General features: G+C 34.9%; 2 protein-coding genes across 6 annotated transcripts in view; one reads left to right on the top strand and one right to left on the bottom strand.

Annotated features, from left to right (window-relative positions):
- Positions 1–1,693: 1,693 nt before the first annotated feature.
- Positions 1,694–23,113, top strand: part of LOC129004739 (mucin-2-like) — a 54,893-nt gene continuing 33,473 nt past the window's right edge. For all 5 annotated transcript variants that reach the window (XM_054433342.1, XM_054433341.1, XM_054433343.1 and 2 more), the window contains exon 1: positions 1,694–1,893. The gene's annotated coding sequence lies outside the window, so the exon portion shown is untranslated. The remainder of the gene's footprint in view (positions 1,894–23,113) is intronic.
- On the bottom strand, positions 14,140–15,499 carry LOC129004740 (heat shock 70 kDa protein 14-like). The gene has a single exon (XM_054433348.1). It carries the CDS (start codon positions 15,426–15,428, stop codon positions 14,208–14,210), a length of 1,221 nt encoding a protein of 406 aa, XP_054289323.1. The 5' UTR covers positions 15,429–15,499; the 3' UTR covers positions 14,140–14,207.

Genomic DNA, 23,113 nt, shown 5'->3' with positions numbered 1-23,113 from the left:
AAAGAGCACCGTAAGAAGCAGTAAGTACATCTACACATGTAAACCTACATTTATTCGAACGAGTTCGCGAACCACCATGATCGGACTATGGGAACGGGGGTTTATGGGGTAAAAATATGGTTTTCGCGTTTTTATCCTAAAAACACAAATTTTCACAGTTTCTTTCCAAACCCTTTTGTAGAGCTTAAAACAAATAATTTAGTATATTGAAGCGTTATTGTGCACCCAATGTTCACGGAGAAAATTCCAAAAAAATTGTAAATTTTAAATTCCCATGTTATTCTTATTGTAGTTTGCTTGTTTATGAACATATTTGATCGAATTTGGAAAATACATTCATTTCTTACAAAACTATTTACCTTAAGAAATCAGGTAGTTATAACCAAATAAGAAACACCAAAAATAACTACTATAAGAGGTTGTTTGAAGAGAACAGTAAAAACCCAAGTAAGATATGGGAAAATATAAACAGCTTGTTAAACTGAAAGAAAAAGAATTAACATTTCACAACAAAAAAAAACACTTGATTACCCTTCCTGTTGCAACAAACCTAAGTAATCGTTAAAATAATTCTATTTAAATAGGGAATAAATGGGATATTTCTAAGGAGGCATTTTAGTGTAAATCCAATCAGGCAAATGAAAAATTTGCTTAGTCTGCAGGTTTGCTGTGGTGGGGGTATTTTTTATTTGACTGGCTGCCAATCTCGAAGAAGAAATTATTAAATCGATCAGCTACTATGTGGATCTATGATTAAATTAAATTTCTCATCAAGGAGGTGGGGTTCCTTAAATTGTTTTTATTTCCCCATTTTTATTTTCATTCCATTGCATCCCATATCTTGCTTTTATTTTCTACCTGGGGCCCATTTCATAATAAAGTACAACCTAATATTATTAGTAAATCAGCTGATCGCAAATCTAATGAAAATTACAAGTTACAAGTTGTAACTTGTAACTTGTAGTTTATTATGAAATGGGCCCCTGGTTTATTTTACATAAGAACAATAATTCAGAATTCTTTTGCCCCACGAGTGTTTTTTTTTTTTTTTTGCCTCATGTAATGTTCGGAGGGAAGATATTTTGTTCGGTTTTATTTAGAGCCGGTCAATCATTTCTGTCATTAGCTGCTTCCAAACAAAACAGCTGTTACTACACCACTTGCAATGTTGCCACTTCGAAGGCCGCGACTGTCCTCTGTAGGTAGAAAATTCTATAGCCCCGGGTAGAAAGTTCAGAGATGTTGTTTTACCTGATTATTTTAGAGAAATGTGTTTCGCTCCGGTCTGTAAAGGAGTGTTTTTTTTTTTAAATCGAAACAATGGAGATGTTAACCATTTTTACCATACGATATTATAACGAAAGAATAAAGCATAAAATATGTAAATAAATGTCCGATCAATGTAAAAACTACCCAAAAATATGCGAGAAACATTGAATCGAAATCAGTGCACTCAAGCGTAATCATCATGAAACACATAAAACCAGGCTTGCGATTGTACAATAAGTCTACTTGTGACGAAGTCTATTCCTTGGAAATATCTTTGATTATGACTGCAGTAATTTGGGTCTAATGTGATCTAATGAATTATTCTTCATTACTAGGACTTATTATACATCAATACTAATCTTTCTTTGCGGCGGGATTCTATCCCACAATGCAAAGCATTGATTTGCGCATGTCAGTTAGGAGCATTGCAAATGGCGGCTCTTGTTATTGTTCCGTAGCGTTTATGACTTTGTCCATTATTATGTCCGCTTTTTCTACATTTTTAGGTAAGATGACATGAGTAATCAAATAATACGAAGTTTCTTGTGTGTGATGATTCGTTTTAAAGTGGTGTGCAGTGATGGATTGGTTCTCAAAGCAAGTTAATGGATATACGAAAATTGGGTAAGATTAGATTTTCCGTATTTTATTCGATCTATTTTTCGTATCCTGACAATATTTACCGTCTAAATTTGTTTAAGACCCGACGCATTGTGTGTTACCGATGATTCGATTAAATTCCTTGATTTATTCTTAATTTATAAAAGCTACTTTTAATAATTTTATTTGAAATTTAAGTTAAATTTTCACTGAATATTTGGAACATGCTGGAGTGATATTCCACTCCCCCATGTCACAAAATGGAGGTCGGGATCCCCTTCAAGTTATTAATGTTACTCATTAATAGAATATGTTACTAATCCTACGCATTGGGGTGGAAGAAACGTTTACAAAATGTAAATCAGAATAATCTTTAGGAAGTAAAAACATTCCCTGGCTCCCTTTTCTTGTTCAATTACTTAAGCCTAGCTGTAATTGTAGGCCTTGGTTAGGTTTACCCTGGTGGGGTAGCTTTGCCATCAATGACAGTAGGTTGTTAAAATTAGCTTTTTATAACAATGTATAGGTGTTTTAAGCTTAAATATAATAAAGAACATGGTATTATACATTTGAATCCAAATTTTTGGGCAAACTTATCCTACAATTGAACCTTAAGTTTTTTAATAGATCCCTAGATGAATGGTAAAACTTAGCCATCCAATCTAAAATTGGTTTTTAATTACCCTAAAGTAAAGGTATCTTACTGTATTTTAAGCCTTATTATAGTCCTAGTAGGAAGCCTAAGTTCAAAAAACCTGTTTGTGACAGCAAACAATTAACTTAATACAATTATGCAAATATAAAGTAGGCTAACTTAACTTAAGTTAAGTATAAACAGTTTTAACTTAGGCCTAACTTGGCCTTTTAAGTTAGACTAGGACACAGGGCTAGGGCATAACTTCATCATAGGGCACTATTTTCTTCATACGAGTACGGTTTAAGGTAGCCTAGGCTATCAGTCTTATAACTTAGCCCTTAAATCCTTTAAACTTAGTTGGTTAGTCTATCAAGGTAGCCTACTCAATATTCCCAAGATCTAACTTAACCCTCCGAGTGTCCCTTGTTTAGGCCTTAATGTCTGCCTAGGCTATTTTTTGCTCATTTGCAAGGTTTTATTAAAACGGATCTGAGAAGCTTGAAAACAATGTTAATTATACCTACTGTTCTATATAGGTACCATTTTGTTTGGAAAATCATGGACTTCAATATTATACATAGAACATAAGGATCATTCGTTTAAAAAAAATATTTTTTAGGTACCCTAGCCTAAAAAAAATATTTTGGAAAATTTTCAAAAAAAAAGTTTGTGCTCGCTCAATGAAATTGTATAAATTATACGCCTATAAATATTTGAAAATAGCCACTTTGTTCTAAATTTTATGAGGATTACAAATATATAATAATATAAGGAAGTAGATTTGCAAATAAATAAGTTATGGGCAAAAAACAGATTTCAGTACATAGTGTTTAGCTAAGAATGCATAGCCTAACCATAGCTGCTAGGAATCTGGCTGATAATTTACATCAATATCACTAGGCCTACCTACTTCTTCAGGATCATCAACCAGCCCTTCAAAATCACTTAAATCTTCTTATAATGCACCTTGTATATCACTACTTTTGATTTTTAACACTAAAACAATGATAAACGTAATAAAACACATCAGTCATCGGTCCGAGGTTAACCGAGCTGTTTACAAAATACGCACGTCAGCTGTCTGCTACAATATTTTTGGAACTAAAATGAATAGCGCTTAGAGACAGACCTCCGGAGAAAGCTCTGAATCTGTCAAATAAAACGATGCCTAACTCGATCCAGTTCAATCCGATTTTGTCAGTCATAGAGCCTTCGCCGTAAACAGTGTTTGTGAGTCGCTGCAGCGATACAAAACACTACACAAAGTGTGTTATGTGTCGCTGCAGCGACAAATAACGCTCGGAGGGTTAAATAGGTGTTTGTATACCGATAAGTTAAGCATAAGTTAAGCCAATTTTTTTGTGATTAATTTTTGAGTGTAAACCAAAGCATTCAGGAAACTTGAGTTAAGTAGGGGTATTACAATTTAACTTAAATTATGATAAAAAAATCTGCCTTAGTTAGCAACAGGCTTCTAAATTGTAAAAAGTAAACAAGTTAACTCTGAGCCTAAGTTTTAGAACGGCAAATATTTTCTTAAGTAAAATCTAAACCAGAACTTACTAAAGGTACCGTACCTAACTTAGCCAATGCATAACACCCTGGTACCCTGATGGTGTTAATACTTAGGCTTGATTAAATTTAACCTAAGTCAACTTAAGTTGTACCGGTATGTACAACAAAAGTTATATCAATAACAATGGAATTACAATAAGAATAACAATGGAATTACAATAAGAACAAATAGAACAATAAAGAGCAACGAGAACAACAAAGAACAAAACAAGCATTAATAAATTAAATTTAAGAGTACCAAATGTAACTAGAGGGTAGCATATTTCTGAACTCGTGTAAAAGAAGACACAAATATAAATAAAAAGTCTAGGGCCTAGTCGGCTAGATTTAATTCACTGTAACTTAGGTACTGCCTAACTTAACATACGGTACCTAGTCTAACTTACTTATCTCTTCCAAGAAAAAGAAAAGAAAAAATAGATTTACAAAATATTCTTCTGAAAAAGACTCTAAGGTAGGCTATGGCTGAAAATGTTCAAATAGGTTCAATATTTAACTTGAGTTTAAGTTGATCAATGTTAAGTTCAACCCATATCGCTTGAAACGATTTGTGATAACTAATGATTTAGGCTATAGGTACATATCAAATTAATAAACTTATTTCATCCGATAATATATTGTTGGTAGGTTCTCTGCGGTCAACTATAACTGACTTACGGTATCCCTTTTAACTTAGCATACCGGTACCCTAACATTGTTGGAAATTGTGCATATTAAGGTGACCATGGTAACCTTGTAGTAATTTACATATAAGGAGATAGGGCCTACGGTATATAGAAACTAGATTTTTACCTGAGAACAATGGTGCAAGATTTTTCTGCTGTGACAAAAACTGAATAAACTATGATTATTTAAATTTTATTAATTTAATGCCTCTTGTCTGCTTGTCTCTGTCGCCATTACTGTATTAGGTACTGTAAGTAAATTGAATACTAACACAAAAATGAATGATTGAAAGGATTAAGTTAAGTCTTTTTTAAGGAAGAAGGTGAAACCTAAGACAACAAACATTAAGTTTAGCGGGTACACTTCCATATCTGTTGGTACAAACAACCGAATGAAGATATCAATCGATAGGCTATATCGATTATTCGATATATCGTTTTTTTAGTTATGTAAGGTTAACCTAACCTAACTAACCAAACGATATATCGAATTAAACAATCAAATAATCAAAATTACTCATTCGGTTGTTTGTGCCAACAGATATGGAAGTGTACCCAGTTTAGCCTATACAAGGAGGACAATGCGGTAGAGACATTTGTAAATGCAACTGATTATTGATTATTGTGAACTAACTTAAGTTAATCAGTTCTTATTTAGACATAGGTTGGGTTTTATGTGGATTCGTGACTGTATAAAGTGTTATGAAGTTAGGTTAGATTTAGGGAGGTAAAGTTAAGGTTATATATTTAATGAATCAAGTTTATGTAAAAAAATTATGTTTTCACCAGAGTGTTTTTGCACTATTGAAATAAGTGAACACAATAAATAATTCAAAAATGCTAGCACCAAGTCGGAAATGCCCGAGCAGAAGTTCTACTGCTCTTGTCGACGTTCTGCAGATGACTCGTTCATCTAACCCAAAATGATTAGTGGCCAAACTAGTGCAATGCCAGTACTGTGTGTGATTTTCATTTTCTAGGTTATTGCGGATCATTTGTACGTTATAATCATTACTGAATCATTATTAGCCCAATTTAAATTATTAATTTTAAGAAATCACAAATTTCTTGTTATCATTACTTAACTTCAAACTGAAACATTCCTATAAACGTAATTATTGTTTTCAAACTGGAAATAAAAAATATATATATTTACCTGGCTAAAACAACCTCAGATAACCGGAGCTCGGAGTGTACTGTACAGTTGTTTTGGTTGTTGCAAATGGAAACTGTTGTTGATAAAATATTAACAAATGTTTGTTTACATTGACAGTACTTAACAAATTTGATTGAAAACATTAAGTTTGCATTATATATTTGCACTGTTAACATTCTTTTTGAATGGTAAACAATCATGAACTTTTGCTGGTGATAAACATATCACGAAAAAAATTGATTACATAGTAGAGAAGTGAAAATACAAAACACCATAGCCTATATCAACAAACAAAAGAAACATGTACGGTACAATATAAACTGTTTACTTTTAAACTTTAAAATAGGTTTGCCGGATTCAAGATGCACTTTAGCACAATGCGCAAAAGAAAACTACCGCTGCGGTAGTCTCAAAAAATCGCTCAGCAAGCGGTAGTGCTGTGTGACTTGGTCCATTTGATAACATGGTGAGCGATTTTGCAAAGTTCGCTCCTGCCGCATATATATTTTGTATTTTTGTAACCAACTCACACAATAATCCAAACATTTAAAAATATGTAATAGGCTAATATACATTCTATAAGCACAATATTTAACAGGCTATAAGACTCACTTGGAACTTATTCTTGAAGAAAAAGCCTATTTCTAGTTCTAAAGGTTTAGTGTATTAAAGTGAAATTATTATGGCTGTAACTTGCATCATTGTCAGAATGTAACACCTCAGTATCTCGAATTTTTCACTTCCCCTTTCAGTTTTAAGATATATAGGTCCGTCTATTCTTATACTGGACTCCACGTAGCCACTTCAGACCTTGCTTTGCAGTGGTTAGCTTACTGATCATCTAACCCAAGATAAACAAATCAAATCTCGTCAGTAGTAGGCCTAGCGCTATATTTGTTATTTTTTGTTTATTATATTTTGTAATATTTATATTTTGTAGGCCTAGGCTATATAGAAATTGTATATTTCTTGGAAATAATTAATATTTTCTCTTACACCTTTTGTTATTATTTGAGAAGGATTCAATACAACAAATCAATTGTATCAATAATACAACAATTTTATAATTTTAATATAAATAATATTTTAGGCCTAGCCTATATTTTCATGAAAAGTTTAAAATAAGAAAATACAGTAGCCTAATTGTTGGCCTCTTAAAGGTGTCTCTTTGGCCTCAACAACTTTTAGCCTATCTATACTTTACGTGCATACTGTCTATTTAAAAGAACGCTAACATGAAGAAGGATCACAATCCTTTCATAATTAACACCAAAGCTGTTGGGTAAATTAAACTGGCAACCTTAAAACATACAAGGCAAGACATTTTTTTTCAACTAACCTGCAAATGGTTTTTTTCAATTTTTCAAAATTATTTTGAAGCGTTGTTGGTGGACACCCGTGTTTCATATTTTCTACGCAACATATAGACCTAGGCCTATTTGCTTATTATTACATGTTGTCAAAGTTTAGGCCTACACCACAATTAATGTTAAGCGTAAAACTGCATTTCAGTCAGTGATTCAAATGTCCAGAAATAGGATTTATAAATCATAAAACACATACCCCTATAAACACTATAACACTATATAACATATATATGGACACAATTTATTTTTCAAACTAATGTGTACCTAAATCAATTGCTGAGATTTTGTTTTTATTATTATTTTAATTATTTTTAACTATTTTTTGGCAGAAGATATTGTTTCATCTTATTGTGAACCTCACCTTGCCACTTGCTTAATTCAAATTGGTAATTAATTAACTGTTCTCACAACAATTAATTAATGTTACATCTTGTGGAAATTAAGTAAGCTTGTTGATATATTCAGAAATATGGTAAATTAGGCCTACAAAACAATAAAAAGACATAGCCTACCGCTGGAAAAAACTATATGTAAAGCCTATGTTACATAGGCCTAATTGACTTTTTTGCCAAACAACACAGTAAATAGCTTCTTTTTGTAGGCTACTCTTTTTAAACCGGATAGTAATTTAGAGAAAGGTACCGTACCTGTAAGGTTAGCTGGAGTTCGGTACACAGTTATAGTAGGGCAAATGACCATTGGCTGATACCATCATAACACTCACATACAACTGAAAAAAACAACTGAGCTGACCAGTTTTGCAGTAGACTACAACAATGCTATGGTGTCAATGAAGCTCCCCCCTTAGTGTGTAGGCCTATAGACTCGTACACGGCAACAATTCAATTATTGCGTTAGTGTAGGCCTACCTTCAATGTGTTAAAAGTGTACCGTCATTTACTTTCATTGATGAGCGCCTGTGTGTAGTGCTGTGATAATTTACTGTTGTACAATGTTGTGAGGTTCTACATAAAATAATAGTTAAAAGTCCAAATAATTTTGAATAAATCTGCTGCCTAATAATTATATAGCCTAAACAGGTATAAGTTAGAAGTCAGGTATGAGTTAGAGTATTCCATTCGCTCGGTAGCAAAGGTGTTTAAGCTGGCTCCAGTTTCGAATCATCAAAAATCCTAAGGTCAGGGACACACTTACCGGCGTAATTGCCAGATGCCGGATTCGGCGGAACCGCCACCCCAATGCATGTATAGGGTATCATGGTTTAAGGTTGAGGGTCACAAGAGCCGGTGACAATAAATAGAGTGCAATGAACTCTGAATCAGTCTTGTCTTATGGTGCTATCAAGACCTCAAAAGTTGGCCGTGCTGTGTTTGATCCACCACAGAAGGAAGAGAAAACACCACTGAAGTATTTGGGTCATCCGGTTCTGGAGAACAGACAGCTTTATGGAGCATTTTCCTACTATATTTGTCCATTTAAGGAATAACAAAAATAAATTTTTAAATTAGGCTATTTTCAAATTATTTATTTTATTTATTTATTTTTTTAATTTTATTTATTAATTTTAATTATTTTCCCTCGTTTTGTTTTTGTCTTTGTAAATTTCCAAAGATCTATCACAAAGTTCTGGTTTCTCATGAACCAAAGTAATAAGTAAATCCATCTTAACATTGACCATGATGATATAAAAAACTAAACAGACTAAAAATAAAAACTAAATTAATTAAATATCAAAACAAAACTAAATAAACCACTTTGGACACTAAAATCAAAAACAGCCACCACCCTTGAGGGTTGAACCACGACTGAGGAGTGGGGGCAGGGGTAGGTCCGGCGGTTTCGCCGGTACGTGTGTTCATCTCCATAAAGCACAATGCCCCGCTACCCGACGGGCCGGTGAAACTGGTGGTCCGGCGAAGTAGAGAATATTCGGCTGTTTCGCCGGAGCATTTTCCCGCCGGACTGGCTGTTTCGCCGAACCAGAGAAGTGTGGCCATCCCCATGCCTTCCTGTGTATCTCAACTTTCTCCGGCTCCGCTGGATACGGCGTCCGGCGGTTTCGTGTGTAAGTGTGTCCCTGGCCTAACTGACTTCGCAGGATTGTACTGGCAACATTCTGCTTCTGATCCACAGGCCATTTAAAATTTGTATTGTAACTTCTGATAAAGTCTGATCTCAGATGATCATTTCTACATTCTATGCTGAATAATGTTTTATTAACCCATAGGCCTAGAATTATTTGTGAGAGCTACTACCTACACAAATCTAATCCCACTTTATCATTTTGATGTTCCATAGGCTATAAACACTGTCAAATTCATACTGTATGTTAATGTGTATAGCACGATAACTTATTACATGTATGCACAGAGAAGTAAGATACAGAGATACAAGCTTATGGGGCAACCGTGCGCTTTTAGCTCTAGTATGGTGGGGTGGAAATGTACCTGTACCGAGCAAGGAAGACACCGCACGGCGATGGCCTCAATAGCATTTTTGTTCAGCTGTTGTAGGGCACAGGTCTTCCTACAGTGCACACGCTATAGTTTGTGATGGCGAGAAGGGAAAGGAGAGCGGGTGGGTACGATGAATAGAATTTGCGCTAGACACTAGCGACTGGTGCAAGACATCACTTAGTGTACCATTGAATGAATCCTCTGCATTTACTTCTCTGTGGGTTTATTTTAAGTTCGAGAACCAGCATGAGTTGTGGTTTATGGCGTAAAAATAGGTTTTTTAATTTTGACTCAAAATATAAAATGTCTCAGTTTCTTTTCAAACTATTTTTTTTTTTTATAAAAACACCAATAGGCTAATTTAGTATACTAATGCGCCATGGACTGAGAAAATTCATAAAAACAAATCCCCATGTTAATCTTACGGTATGGAATATAAATAAAACAGTAGTTGTAGTTTACTTGCTTATATGAATATAATATGTTCATCAAACTTGGTAAATTCATGACATTCCTTTTATCACCAAACCTAAATACTCACTAAAACTAACTTTGTTTAAATGGTGAATAAATTAACATGTTTAAGTGGATATTTTAGTGGAAATCTGATCATGCAAATAGAAATTCTCTTAGTAAGCAGTGGCAGGGGTAGTAAAAATTTAATTTGTTTCTTAAAACCTATAAGGATTTGTGGAGACTGAGTGATTCTTGAAACATTATTCTGCTTCTGTGATTCTTTTAAGATTGTCAAAAATTACAATATTGCTTTACCGATTGATTTTTTATATCCTAGCATATGCAACTATTAAAACCTATGCGGTTAAGCTTATTTTCTTTGTATTGAATTGAAAACGATCAGTAGGTTTACTGTAGGGTACTGGGTCTAGATCTGCTATATACTTTCTTAAACATCTTTAAATATTATACTTACAAAATTAATAAATTCTGTTAATCATGCAAACTGGAAGCTTTGTTCTCAGTAGGCCGAGCTGCTCAAATAATGCTACATTTTTAATGCAATTAAAGGGCACTTTCCTGTTAAAAGGAACATTTATTATTATCATCGATGATTTTTCGATGTATCGATATTTTTGTTTTCCTTTGTAAACGATCCATTACAAATTGCCAACTGATCTTGTTTAGGCTAAAATATAGTCTATTATATGGATTAAGGAATGAAACTGTTCTAAGCTAACCTAACATAACCAACCAAACTTCCGCTTTATAACAGAAAAGGTAAGTTAAACGGAATTTTTAAATGTTACAGCGAGTTTGGTTAGTTATGTTCACAGAGCATAGAATAAATATAGAGTCGCCACTCCTAAACCTACAGCTATACCAGTAGTGAAGCCGATTTCCGCCATCTTGGTAAGAGAGTCGGGCTTGGAACTTTGAAAACACGGCGTCATCACCACTGTGTTATTCTATGCTACTTTATGAATTAGGTGAAGCTACCACTCCGAGGATACATATAGAACTACCCCCCCCCCCCCCCCTCTTCGATATTGATCTGGGACTCTGCCCTGCGGGCTTTCAAAGTTCTGAGGTGAAAGTTTTAAAAGTAAATATTGATTGGTGGTTTCCATGGTAACAATATAATACTAATAAGGTTTAAATTACCTGGCTTCTGTCATCGATCCTCGGTAGTTTTATGAAACTACAGCTGTTTCATGCCTATCACTGGCACATCTTCAGGTTTGTTGAACGCCAGCTTCTCTATAAAACATCCCTCGGTCTTGAGTTTGTCATGGTTACACAAAAAACATGTAGACATTTACACACACGAAAACACGCACAAAACATTTAAACATTAATTAGAATTTAAACATTAACATTAACATAAACGCTGCCGACACGTGACAGTCGCGACTTATCCATCACCGGCGCCGCATCACGTTTCGCAGTCGTTCTTGAATTAATGTTTAAATGTTTCGTGCGTGTTTTCGTGTGTGTAAATGTCTACATGTTTTTTGTGTAACCATGACGAACTCAACACCGAGGGATGTTTTATAAAGAAGCTGGCGTTCAACAAACCTGAAGATGTGCCAGTGATAGGCATGAAACAGCTGTAGTTTCATAAAACTACAGAGGATCGATGACAGAAGCCAGGTAATTTAAACCTTATTAGTGCTAATTTTAACGACAGAGGCCAACCATCATGAAACAATATAATATAATGGTTTAAATGTAAATGCAGACCAGGCCGGCCGCCATCTTGGTACAAGAAGCCTGCTTCCCCCAGACAACAATGTGCCGCCTCTATATTTATTCTATGCTCTGTGGTTATGTGAGGTTAGTTTAGAACAGTTTTTTTTCAATATTTTTTAAAACTATTGTTTGTTAATACTGAACATTATTTATTCATCGTAGTTGTCAGCTGATATGTTTCAATTCGTTAATTCAGCATCGATATATCGAGAAAAAAAATCATCGATAACAATGAATGTTCCCTTTTAACAGGAAAGTACCCAATGAAGTTTGTGAGAGAATGAGAATGAGTGAGTTTAGCAAAATAGAAGCTAAGTTTATTTAGTTTATATCAACGAGGTTAGCCGACTGGCACATTTTCAAGAGTAAAAAATGCAAAAATTAAAGTAGCCTAATTATAAAATATGACGTCAAATGTTACATGATAGTAAAATCATCGGTTCCAACCAAATTCCCGTGATTCTTACCTAGTTGTTCAAGCTATATCTTGGATACAGTTATAGATTTTCCCCATTCTGGGAAACTGCCACTGACACAGCCTACAACCATTGACTTTAGGATACTGAACTATAGTCGAATAGATTACAGAATAGGACTGGCCTTTGAAGAGGTAGGGGATGCGACATTGCCTCGTCGTTTTTCTCTGGTGAGCCCACCCCCCTAGAGCCTGGCACCCCCCTGACTCTTATCTTCCCATTTGTAGGGTAGTTCAACACTACAAATTAATAGTTTATTTTTTTCTTGGTAGTATCGGTTAGTGTTGTTTTATTTTTATATCAAATGGAAGATACATTCATCCCATACATCATTATGGTTTGATTATTTGCATCACAGTTATCTTTAAATTGGCTCAAACAACTACCAGATGCAGTTTTTGAAAAATATACAAACATAAAATTAATAAATTAGGTACACTGTAACAATAACAGTAAATTTATATTGCCAAACAATTTTTATAACAGTTCTAAAAATCAACTAAAACATTGCCCAACTTATCGTTTGATACATGAAACAAAATTAACATGGAAATGAAGAGGATAAAAAAATCTTCCATATTAATTATTAATCTGAGATGGGGACGCCACCTATGAGCGTATTTTAACACGTTCAGTGCGGCAGGCATTCCAACAGGCGCTCGCCAATGGCGGCGAGGCCCGGGCGAAGCCCCGGCGTGGTACCGTAACAGCGAACGCAATTGGCATTTAAATATTTCAATCTGACGAATAACAAAAGAGCAGCCCCGGCGATTGTACTTAGTTAACCCGAGATTGGACGTAGTTCCCTAAAACACCCAAAGGTAGCAGCACTGCCTGGATCAGTAATCAGTGGCTTTGTAATATGACTTAAAGAGAGAAAATCCCCGAAACCGGGACCAGTACCAGTAAGCATTGATAGATGGGATTTTACAGGAAATTTTAGTACCAAACATAAAACCTACATAAAAATAAAGCTCACATTTTAAGCTACAAGCTAGCAAGGATTTTAACGTTCCCCGGCAATAACTGAGCTCATACTGAACTAATGTAGTGGGGGTTGCGCAACTACATCAATTGATGTAGTCAGCACTGAACGTGTTAACCCAAATATGAGTGTAGAATGGAGTGAGATGCCTTGTGTAGGTATGTTACTGGCCTGTTTCGAATTATAAGCACACTTTAAGGCAATTTCTTGAGAAAAGAGGATATACTCTAAACGCACAGGCCGGCTGTCGGGCAAAAACTGAGTGCATGGCACAACTTGGCATCAGTGGACAGTTTTCTGAAAGCTGATTGGATGCCGCTTGTCCTCACCCTACCCGACTTGAACTGGTTTCGGTCCTATTCTGTAATCTATTGGTTAGATATCCCATCTATTCTATATGAACCAGCTGTAGCATATTTTTATTCACGAAGAACTTAGTTGAATGATATTCATTTGTTAAATCTGTTTAATCATTTGTTTTCCCATTAATGGCTTTTATTATAGGGTAGGTCTATCTTTGTTAACCGCAGTGAATATAGCTAGGTTAGTTTATGGTATAATAATGATTGTACAATACCTTCAGAATGAAATTATTATGAGAAAACACTTGTTTTATTGTAACACGAAATATTTGTGCAACAAACTTTACAATTTGAGCTGGGCTATTTCATAACTTTTAGATTAGTTACCATAATATAGCCTAGGCCCGAGGTATGACTATTTAAAATACAATCTTTGTAATTTCAATAAAAATTGATATTTTTAAAATTCTAAAATTGCAAGTTTTTTTATCACTTAGATTGAACAAAATGATCTAGTCAATGTTGTGAGGACTACATTATTAGTAAATTACTAGTAAACATCATAAACTAATTCTGCATTTTCTACCTCAACTGGTTGGCCTACATCCATGGATCTTGGTAACATTTCACTGTAATCATATTTGGCTTGGCTTAAGTAATAAGCTTGTTTTGCACCTCCTTTTGCTAGAACTTCTTCTGAATTGCAATGAGCTAAGACTTCAGTTGTAGTTCCATCAAAAAGTGAGGAAACAGCGTGTTTAAGACTAGGTACGTTTACACCTCCACCACATAGGACCACTTTGTCAATTGATCCGTTTAATTCAAACTCTTTAATAAATACTCTCAGTGGTTCTATACATCTTTCCAGGGTTGGCTTGATTATCAATTCAAACCGTGCTCGTGACAAGTTAACAGATAAATCTAACCCTTCATGTAGTGATTCTATCAAACAGGTCACTGTCGGTAGATTGGACAAAATGTTAACACAATTCTTTGCTTCAAGTTTGAGTTTTTCAAAAGATCTTCTTCTCTCCCTTGGATCAAGCTTGTACTTCTTGACAAATTGGTCAGCCAAGTAGTTTGCAAGCACGTCGGTAAAAAGATTTCCACCGATGTCTTCTTTGTATGTTGAACCAATAATTGTTACCATCCCTTTGGAAATTTCACTACCTGTTATTTCACAAGTAGTTCCCCCCAGACGGTAAACTATGATAGTTTCACTGAGCTTGTCTTCGTAATCCAATAGTGAGTAGGCAAGAACAGCTGCAGATGCTTCATTAATCACCTGTATTACTTTCCACCCTGCTTCTTCTGCCGCAGTTTTGTAATTTTTGCAGTATTCTTCTGGGAAACTTTCTGGCATCAACAGCACACAATTAAAACAATCATTCTTTACACCCAAAGCACTTTTTGCTGAGGCCAACAACTGTTTTAAAATTAACACCATGATGTCTTGTGGTGTTACATATTGTATGTTTCCCTTTTGAGGGATGCAATAACTGAATATATTATTTTCCATTCGAGTTTCAACTTGATTGTGGAAAGTATCACCATTCAGATTCTGACTGGCCATTGCAGATTTATTGTGTGTGATTGTTTTAGACATATCTTTTTGGGCTGTATCTCCAAATGTAATAATACCTTCATCTGTAAAAGTCACTATAGTGGATGTCTGTCTATCTCCACTTTCATTGGTTATTAGTGATACTTCCCCATTCTCTTTACAATAAGCGATTGAAGCATTTGTATTACCGATATGTATACCAAACATTATGTCTTTGTACGCTCACCAAAAGTTAAGTTTCAATAGAAATGTTTATAGACAAATTCTTCATTTGTAAATGGTTGCAGGTTAAGAATTGAATGAAGTTTTGTTTGTAAACAATGCCTGGTATTCACATTTAAGACCAGCTGATTGCTTGTTTCAAAACAAGTTGATTTTGTTTTAAATTTTATTGTGCTATCTTACATTTATCTTTTGCTCACTACAGTTGTTTTGTGCCAGTGGCCAATACAATTTACACAGTATGATTAAATATTATTTTTTAAACTATCCAAACCAGGCCTTTGATTATTTATCAGTCCTATCAAATAAAAGAAAATTAAATAATATTATAAATTTTTATTATATAGCCCAGTTAATTTCTTTGAAACTAAATTGAACAAGCAATTAATAAGTAAATTAATTCTATTCATAAAAGATTGTTTGTATAAAAAAATTATAATATTGTCTTTAAATACTTTAAATACTTTTATATGAAATGGCGACCATACACAGTAGGTATTTTAAGCCAAGTATGAATGGAGATGAGTGTAGGATGAGTCCTTTAAAGGTCTAGTTTTAACCCAATGGTGTACTGTCATAGTTGGGAGCTTGGGGCGGCTTAGATAAGGGGCCATTTTTATATATACACACACATATTATAATTTCTTAAGTACTTTTTTTGTCGGTACACCATAACCTTCTTAATTCTTTACCAATTTTCATAAATGAGGTGTCAATTTAAAGCTCCTTTTACCCGCTACATCAGGGAAGTATACAAATCACTCATGTTTCAGTAGTTTTTTTGTAAAAACTATCTATTATATCATTCTGCAAGTAATTTAAACTTGAAATGTTTTACGCTATTCGATCAGCTGAAACATGTGAATTAAATTATTGATCAAAACAAGAAAAATATTTATTTCTCAAATCTGAGTGTCAAATTTCAAATACAGTAAACAAAAATAGTCTGTGCTTTTCTACGATAAATAACCCCAGAGATGAGAAAAGACTATTCACTTTAAAGAAGTCTAAACAAGAACAACTCAAAAATAAGTACAGCATGGATTCTTTAGCTTTTCCTATTTCTTTATACCACATAGGCCTACCATAATTTTGACATACCAACCGACCATTCTATATATTTAAGAATGCGTCTTCAAATATCACCTCATTCTTTTCTTTACTACAGGTTTCAATGAATGGTTATATTGTGTCCAATTTGTTACTGGTCGACAGGAAACGGTTTATATAACTTTTGATTCGGTTCTTTACCGAGGAACGTAGAACGCGCTGTTGTATCCATTAGAGTTTTTTAAACTCATTTTAGCCCTTTAGGTTCGTTAGCACATAAACCCACGCTAAAAAGAACTCTATTATTATGAGACGTAGGAATTGGCTAACTCAGGAACTCGCTAACTTGGTCGAGTGTCGAAACTGGCTAACTCTGGAACTGGCTAACCGTCTCAGTCAGGAATTGGCTAACTCCGGAACCCGCTAACTTGATTTTGTCTCGCGGCGGAATTCGCTAACTCTGGAAGTCGCTAACCCGGCCGCACCCACTGCACGGAGCGTTGCCAACCTTGTACAACAAAATGGTACTCTGCCGTATTTCAAAATGTCAGTGTCAATGAAGATACAGTAAATGTTATTGTTTTTTGTTATCAATTCCACTTTTAACAGATAACTAGCCCAAAGTAATTCAAAGACAATTAAAAAATCATGAAAAAGTGTTTTTTTTTTTACTGTACAATGGCCAGTTAAATGTTTATGATTTCGATCTACACGCAAGTTCTCAAACACGGAAAACAAATTTAATCGAAATGTCGTAATAAACCAAAACCATTAATTAATACAGGACATCAACCATCGTGACATTCATAACCAATTCATAGATTTAAAATTACATGCTCGTCGTTGAACCGTCCCAACTTACGTGTACAAATATAATGACATAGACTAAGTTTTTATCTAGGCCTAATAGTTTAAACCAAAGCATTGTAGGCCTACTAGTAAATAGTTGCCTAATTCTAAAATGTGTTGAATTTTTTAGCAATAACGTTACATGTTTTAAAACAGTTTTTAGATTGTACACCACTAGTAGCACCACTACTAGCACCACTAGTAAATAATAGAAGAGGATATAATATTCCTATGATAAAACGTGACAGGGTTATTTTAATTCACGATTCTTAATTGACGGATTTTCCTGATTTGAGTGTTGGGTTTCCTTTATATTGCTTTCACAATCAATATAAACTATACCAAGCCATTGCTCAGTTCATCGTTCCCCGGTACTGAGCTACACAATAGACAATAGCTTTGTTTTTGGATAAGATCAAGTAATTTTAGCTATGGCCACCATTCATAAGAATTGTAACAAACAAGAACGCCTGGGTCCATTTAGAACCAGCCTGGAGAAAAACTCCAGAGTTTTAAAAAGTAGGCCTACTGAAAGACGTAAAATTAATATTAATTAACTCAACTTATTAATTATTAATATTATCAACTTTCTCGTCCCTCAAAACACTTGCACTGGTTGTTGTCGAAGCCATAATAATAAAAATTACACACAAATAATAATACTAATCATAATAACAATAATAATACACATGATAACAACACACTCGACTGTCAGACAGACAGACTTTTTAGTCGTCAGTGTGCGCGTTCAAACTTATCTCCATGCCTTTATGAATACGACACGACAGTTGAGTCGGGGAGTAGTCGGCGGGAAAATCGGTCAGCACCAAACTGCCTTGACTGTCTGCAGACAGTCTGTCGACTGTCTTGCTGGGGTCGGCCCGTGTGCGCGTTTAGATTTATCACTATGGGGCCGACTTTGACTCCCGACTACGACTAAATAGTCGGCCGACAAAAAGTCTCTCGTGTGCGGTAGGCCTTATGGATCAGCTGAAGACAGTTTTATTGAACTAGTTCTGTCCGGTGCACTGTCTTTAGAGGTCGTGTTTTGTTTACAATTGTTTCTCGTTTTCAGTCATTTAAAACCTCGTTTAACCAAACAAAACGTTCTAATCACAACTAATAACACGTCCCCTGGTTATATAACCGAACAGTAAATAACAAATCATGAAGTTAACTATAAAATAATAGAAATACAATTTTGTCGACACTTATCGACTACGTTGCTCTTACTCCTAATTAATCGTAGGATACGACATTATGGTACCGATACGATATAAATACTAGACTTTCGGCAACACTGGCCAAAAATATTCGTGCTTGGCTCCCAATGGACCCGCGAGGCTTCTGATTGGGAGTTAGCGAGTTCCGCCGATGGACCGAGTTGGCGACTTCCGTACGAGGACGGAATTCGCTAACCCGGCTCTAGAGCGGGTTAGCGGGTTCCGGAGTTAGCAAGTTCCTATCATCGACCAAATTTGAAGATAGGACGTTTAACATGGGGTTAGCGAGTTTCAGAGTTAGCCAATTCCGCGGACCCATTATTATGTTGATGAGAGACCTAAGCATTATCCAAGACTGGTTGTAGCTAACTTGGGCACATACACTATCAAAGCGAACAGTGGCGTAACAGAAGGGCCCGCAATGTGGGGGGGGGGCCGCAAAACTGCTAGCGGAAACCGGCGAGAATAGAGGCCCGTGAGACGAGTGGGGCCGAAAAATTGGAGTTCATTCTTATTGAAATGTAGTATCAATCATTCAATAATTGTATTGAACAAGTAATAACATTAATACAAACAAACATTTACAAACAACATTTACTGACTTGGTTGAAATGAAATATTTACTATTTGAATTTGGGTTGGCGTAAATATTATAAAGGAAAAAAGTGAGAGAGCCTGGATTGATGTACAAAAAAGAAAACTGATAGACCTAAAGACTGAATTAACACTGTGCTGCATTTCTTAGTAATTTTAATCATCGAAAGAGCCAATTTGCAAACTATGGAAACATAAGTCAAAGAACACCTCAAAGGAGAAGAAATAGAAATAATGATATTTTTTAGAATTTATAATCGTTATTATGGACAACCTAATGAGGCTATGAGTAGGCCTAAGGCTAATTTTGAAAAACACTATAAAAACAAGACCAGCTTTTGAAAAATGATAAGATATATACAAGAAATGTTGATTATATCTATCTGTTACATACATCTTGAGTATTTCCATAATCTTTGAGTCAAATATTTTAAAGTCATCAGAAATTATGAGTGTTATTCGTTTTAAAATAACGCCTGTAATACTTAGCAATTGCTCGAATTCGAGCAACAGGTAAACTAGTATATACTTATATGGCAATACAATCAGGTGATTTTTGTTTGCAATCTGGGTGACGTCAGCATATTACAGGAATAGCACACCTATGTTTTCAGTTTAGTGTATAATGACTACGCACCTGATGTTGGAGTTATCTCCGAAACGGCCGTAGTGCTAAATCAACAGAATTGCGAAGACTGTAAGTAGCCTTTATATGCAATAGGCTATTTTAGCCTGTGATAAAAGTACGTCAATCTTCAAAATTAACCAGCTTTGAGTGTATGAGTTACGCTCCTTTCACACTATACAATCTCGCTCGTGCGGTTATTAATCATATTTGTAGTCGACCACTGGAGCTTATGGCCCCTTTCACATTATAGGATCACCAACCGTGTACGATTTTCACCCGCATAGCGACCGTAGGTGCACATGGTTGGTATCAGACTCCCACACAATTAAATAATCGTGTCTACTGCTAGTGGACCATGTGACTATAGGGCCCCTTTCACACTACACGATTTTTTAGTCGTACGAGAGCCCTCCATACAACTTAACACTTTCCACTGAAGTGTCAATGAACTCTGTTCTGCTGGAGTGTGGGTTAAGATTCTTAATCGTACGATTGCAAATTGTATAGTGTGAAAGCAACATACCTATGATCATCTGCCCGCACGATTAACACTTGTACGAGCGATCGTATAGTGTGAAAGGAGCGTTGGCCTAATTATAACCATCAATAAAAACTAACCGAATAAATAATTGAAAACATGTGTAGTAAATTAAATATAACACCTCCTTTGAAATGAAACATATTAAGGTATTTTTATTTTATTTGAAAACTTTCTACAAATAGGGTACTGATATTGATATAATGATGTAACTTTATCATATCAAACGATGACTGAAATACTTAACACGCCCTTTTATTGGACATAACCCATAATATATCCACTACTACAGTACTACAGTGTATTTATGATTAATCTGTTTGGCCATTGTATTGTTCATCGAAAAATAACTCATGAGGGGGGGGGGGGGGGGTGTTTGATTATGTTGTATTGGTGGTCTAAAAGTACCTCATGAGAGGGGGCCCAAAAAATAAGTTAACAGGGGGGCCCAGAAAAATCTGTTACGCCACTGAAAGCGAAGTTGGCTGACTCCGGTCAAACTGTCATACTACTTAAAAGTCTGTAATCCTTTCAAACTGACTAAGAAGGAATTTCCCTTAAAAGGTACCCCCCCCCCTTATAATTTTCCCTTATGACATTTTGTCCTTACTGATAAGGCATATGGACAGACGCTAACGAAAGAAGGATTGCACGTACCAGACCAAGACCCTGTTTTTTACACATTCAGTTTGTGTGGCTTTGTCAAGGGTGCGCTGTTTCAGTTGAAACTATGTCTGTGTAGAAACAAAGCCGTCAAAACAAAAATCTTATCAACATAGTGTTCAAATAGGTCCTGTAAAACTGTAAAAACGTAAATAACATTATACTTTGTAAAGGTTATTTATCTAAAAAGTAAACCCACATCTATTTCTGAAATCATCAATGTACTTACTGCACAGTTTTAACTGTATGTTTTGCACTTCAATAAGTGAGATTTGAGAAGGATTAAATGTAAATAATTCTGTTGGCGAGTATATATATAAACATGAGGAATATAATTTACCCATTTTCATGAATGAAATTACATTACCAAATTTCAGCCCAATCCAACCAGTAGTTAACTTCAAACAAACAAACAGTAAGAAGGAAAATTAAATATATTTATTTACATTTCCCCTCACTTATGATTACAAATAACCTTTTAAATTTATGGATAATATGTGCAGTAACTTAGTACAGCATAAACAAGTCTCGTTAAAAACTAAATTATAAAAACACTGTTTAGATGTGGTAGTTATTTGATTGTTAACTTTTTAATTCTTTACTATGTGGCTGTTTAGACCAGGCACAAGATACAATTTCAGTTAGCCAAATTACTGTTTAAGTTCACAGTGTTGATAGATAGTGTGTGATTCCTCTTTAAGTTTTCTTTAATTAATGATACCTACCTTAAAAACAATAAGCAATTAAGCATAGTTCTCTACATCCTATGAACTATTAATTCACAATTTTGATATCAGTATTTTTGACACTAATATTATAAATGTGAAAGTATGGATGTTTGTGTATAACTCTGAAAAACTACTGGACTGATTGAGCTGACAGTTTGCAGAGAGGTACTTGATAGTCTTGAGAAACACAACAAATTTACTTATTTGCAGGAACTTGATCCACTAACATCTGCACAATTTGAGAGTAAGTCTCTACCGATAATGTGTCAGGTTTGTGAGTAGCGTAAAAGAAGTAGGCCTAATGGTTAAAAAGTGAACAATTTTTGTTTTTCCGTAAATATCTCTCAAACTGTGAAATTTTAAATGTCATGGACAGAAATCATACAATTTCTTACAAGGCTACTAACAACACTTTCCTTCTCTAATAGATTGGAATCATAAACAAATCAATAACGCATTTGCCTATTACCATATTGGTTTTTAAATTTCCCCCTGGAGGAACTATTTCAAGTTTAAAGGCCATGCCAATATCACCGAGGGACTGTAGCGCGTGGACATTTTGTTTACAACGAGCCATTCCATATCAAAAGTATAGCGTCAGCGGGAGACTTTTGAGGTGGGAGGCGATAGCGCTGTCTCTTAGAATTTTGGCTACTGCTAATAGTCTAGGCAACAAAGACAAAAAAAAAAAAAAATACCAAATAGGCTAGAGGAAAAAATGCACAAGTAGGTGAAATTTAGTGCAGTTGTAGGGGAAGGGTACTTAAAAACATACTAAATGTACTGATTGTTGGGGGTTGAGCTAAGAAGGGTAAGTGCACTAAATGTCCCTTTTTTAGGTTTTTCATGAATAACACAAAAACCATGGCCTTCAGCAAAACGTTTCTCATATGTTTGAATAATCTATGTCAAATGATCTACAAGAAAGGTCCTATGCATTTTTTGGCTAGGATTATTACTTTTAATAACCCTCCTGTCCGTTAAATTTCCCGTCTTAATTTAGGAAAAGTATGTTTGGATGAGTTATAAACATTCAGTAGAACCTTTATTTACCGTCACTCTTGGGGCCGGGAGCGTGGCGGTTAAGCGAATTGATGGATAACAGAAATCCTATTATAAACCTCTACAGTAAGTTGATTTAAACGGTTTTGGAATAAATTAAACCCTCTAAAAGTGAACAGTGCATAATATTTAAATTACTTACATAGCCTACAACAGAACTGTTATTTTGTATTTTTTTCTTGTTCACAATGTTTGTACAGTGAAATAAAATCACATTTATAAATCATTTAAGTACTGTAGTGGGTTGACGGATAACAATAGAGTGGTGGTTAAACGAGGTTCTACTGTAACTGTCATGATTTCCTGTCATATTTAAAAACGATAGGCATACTACA

Source organism: Macrosteles quadrilineatus, unplaced genomic scaffold (genome assembly GCF_028750875.1).
Source record: "Macrosteles quadrilineatus isolate MER2022 unplaced genomic scaffold, UCM_ALF_1.0 Scaffold_11__1_contigs__length_5352618, whole genome shotgun sequence".
NCBI lineage: Eukaryota > Metazoa > Arthropoda > Insecta > Hemiptera > Cicadellidae > Macrosteles > Macrosteles quadrilineatus.
This window is presented reverse-complemented; position numbering and strand designations above follow the sequence as displayed.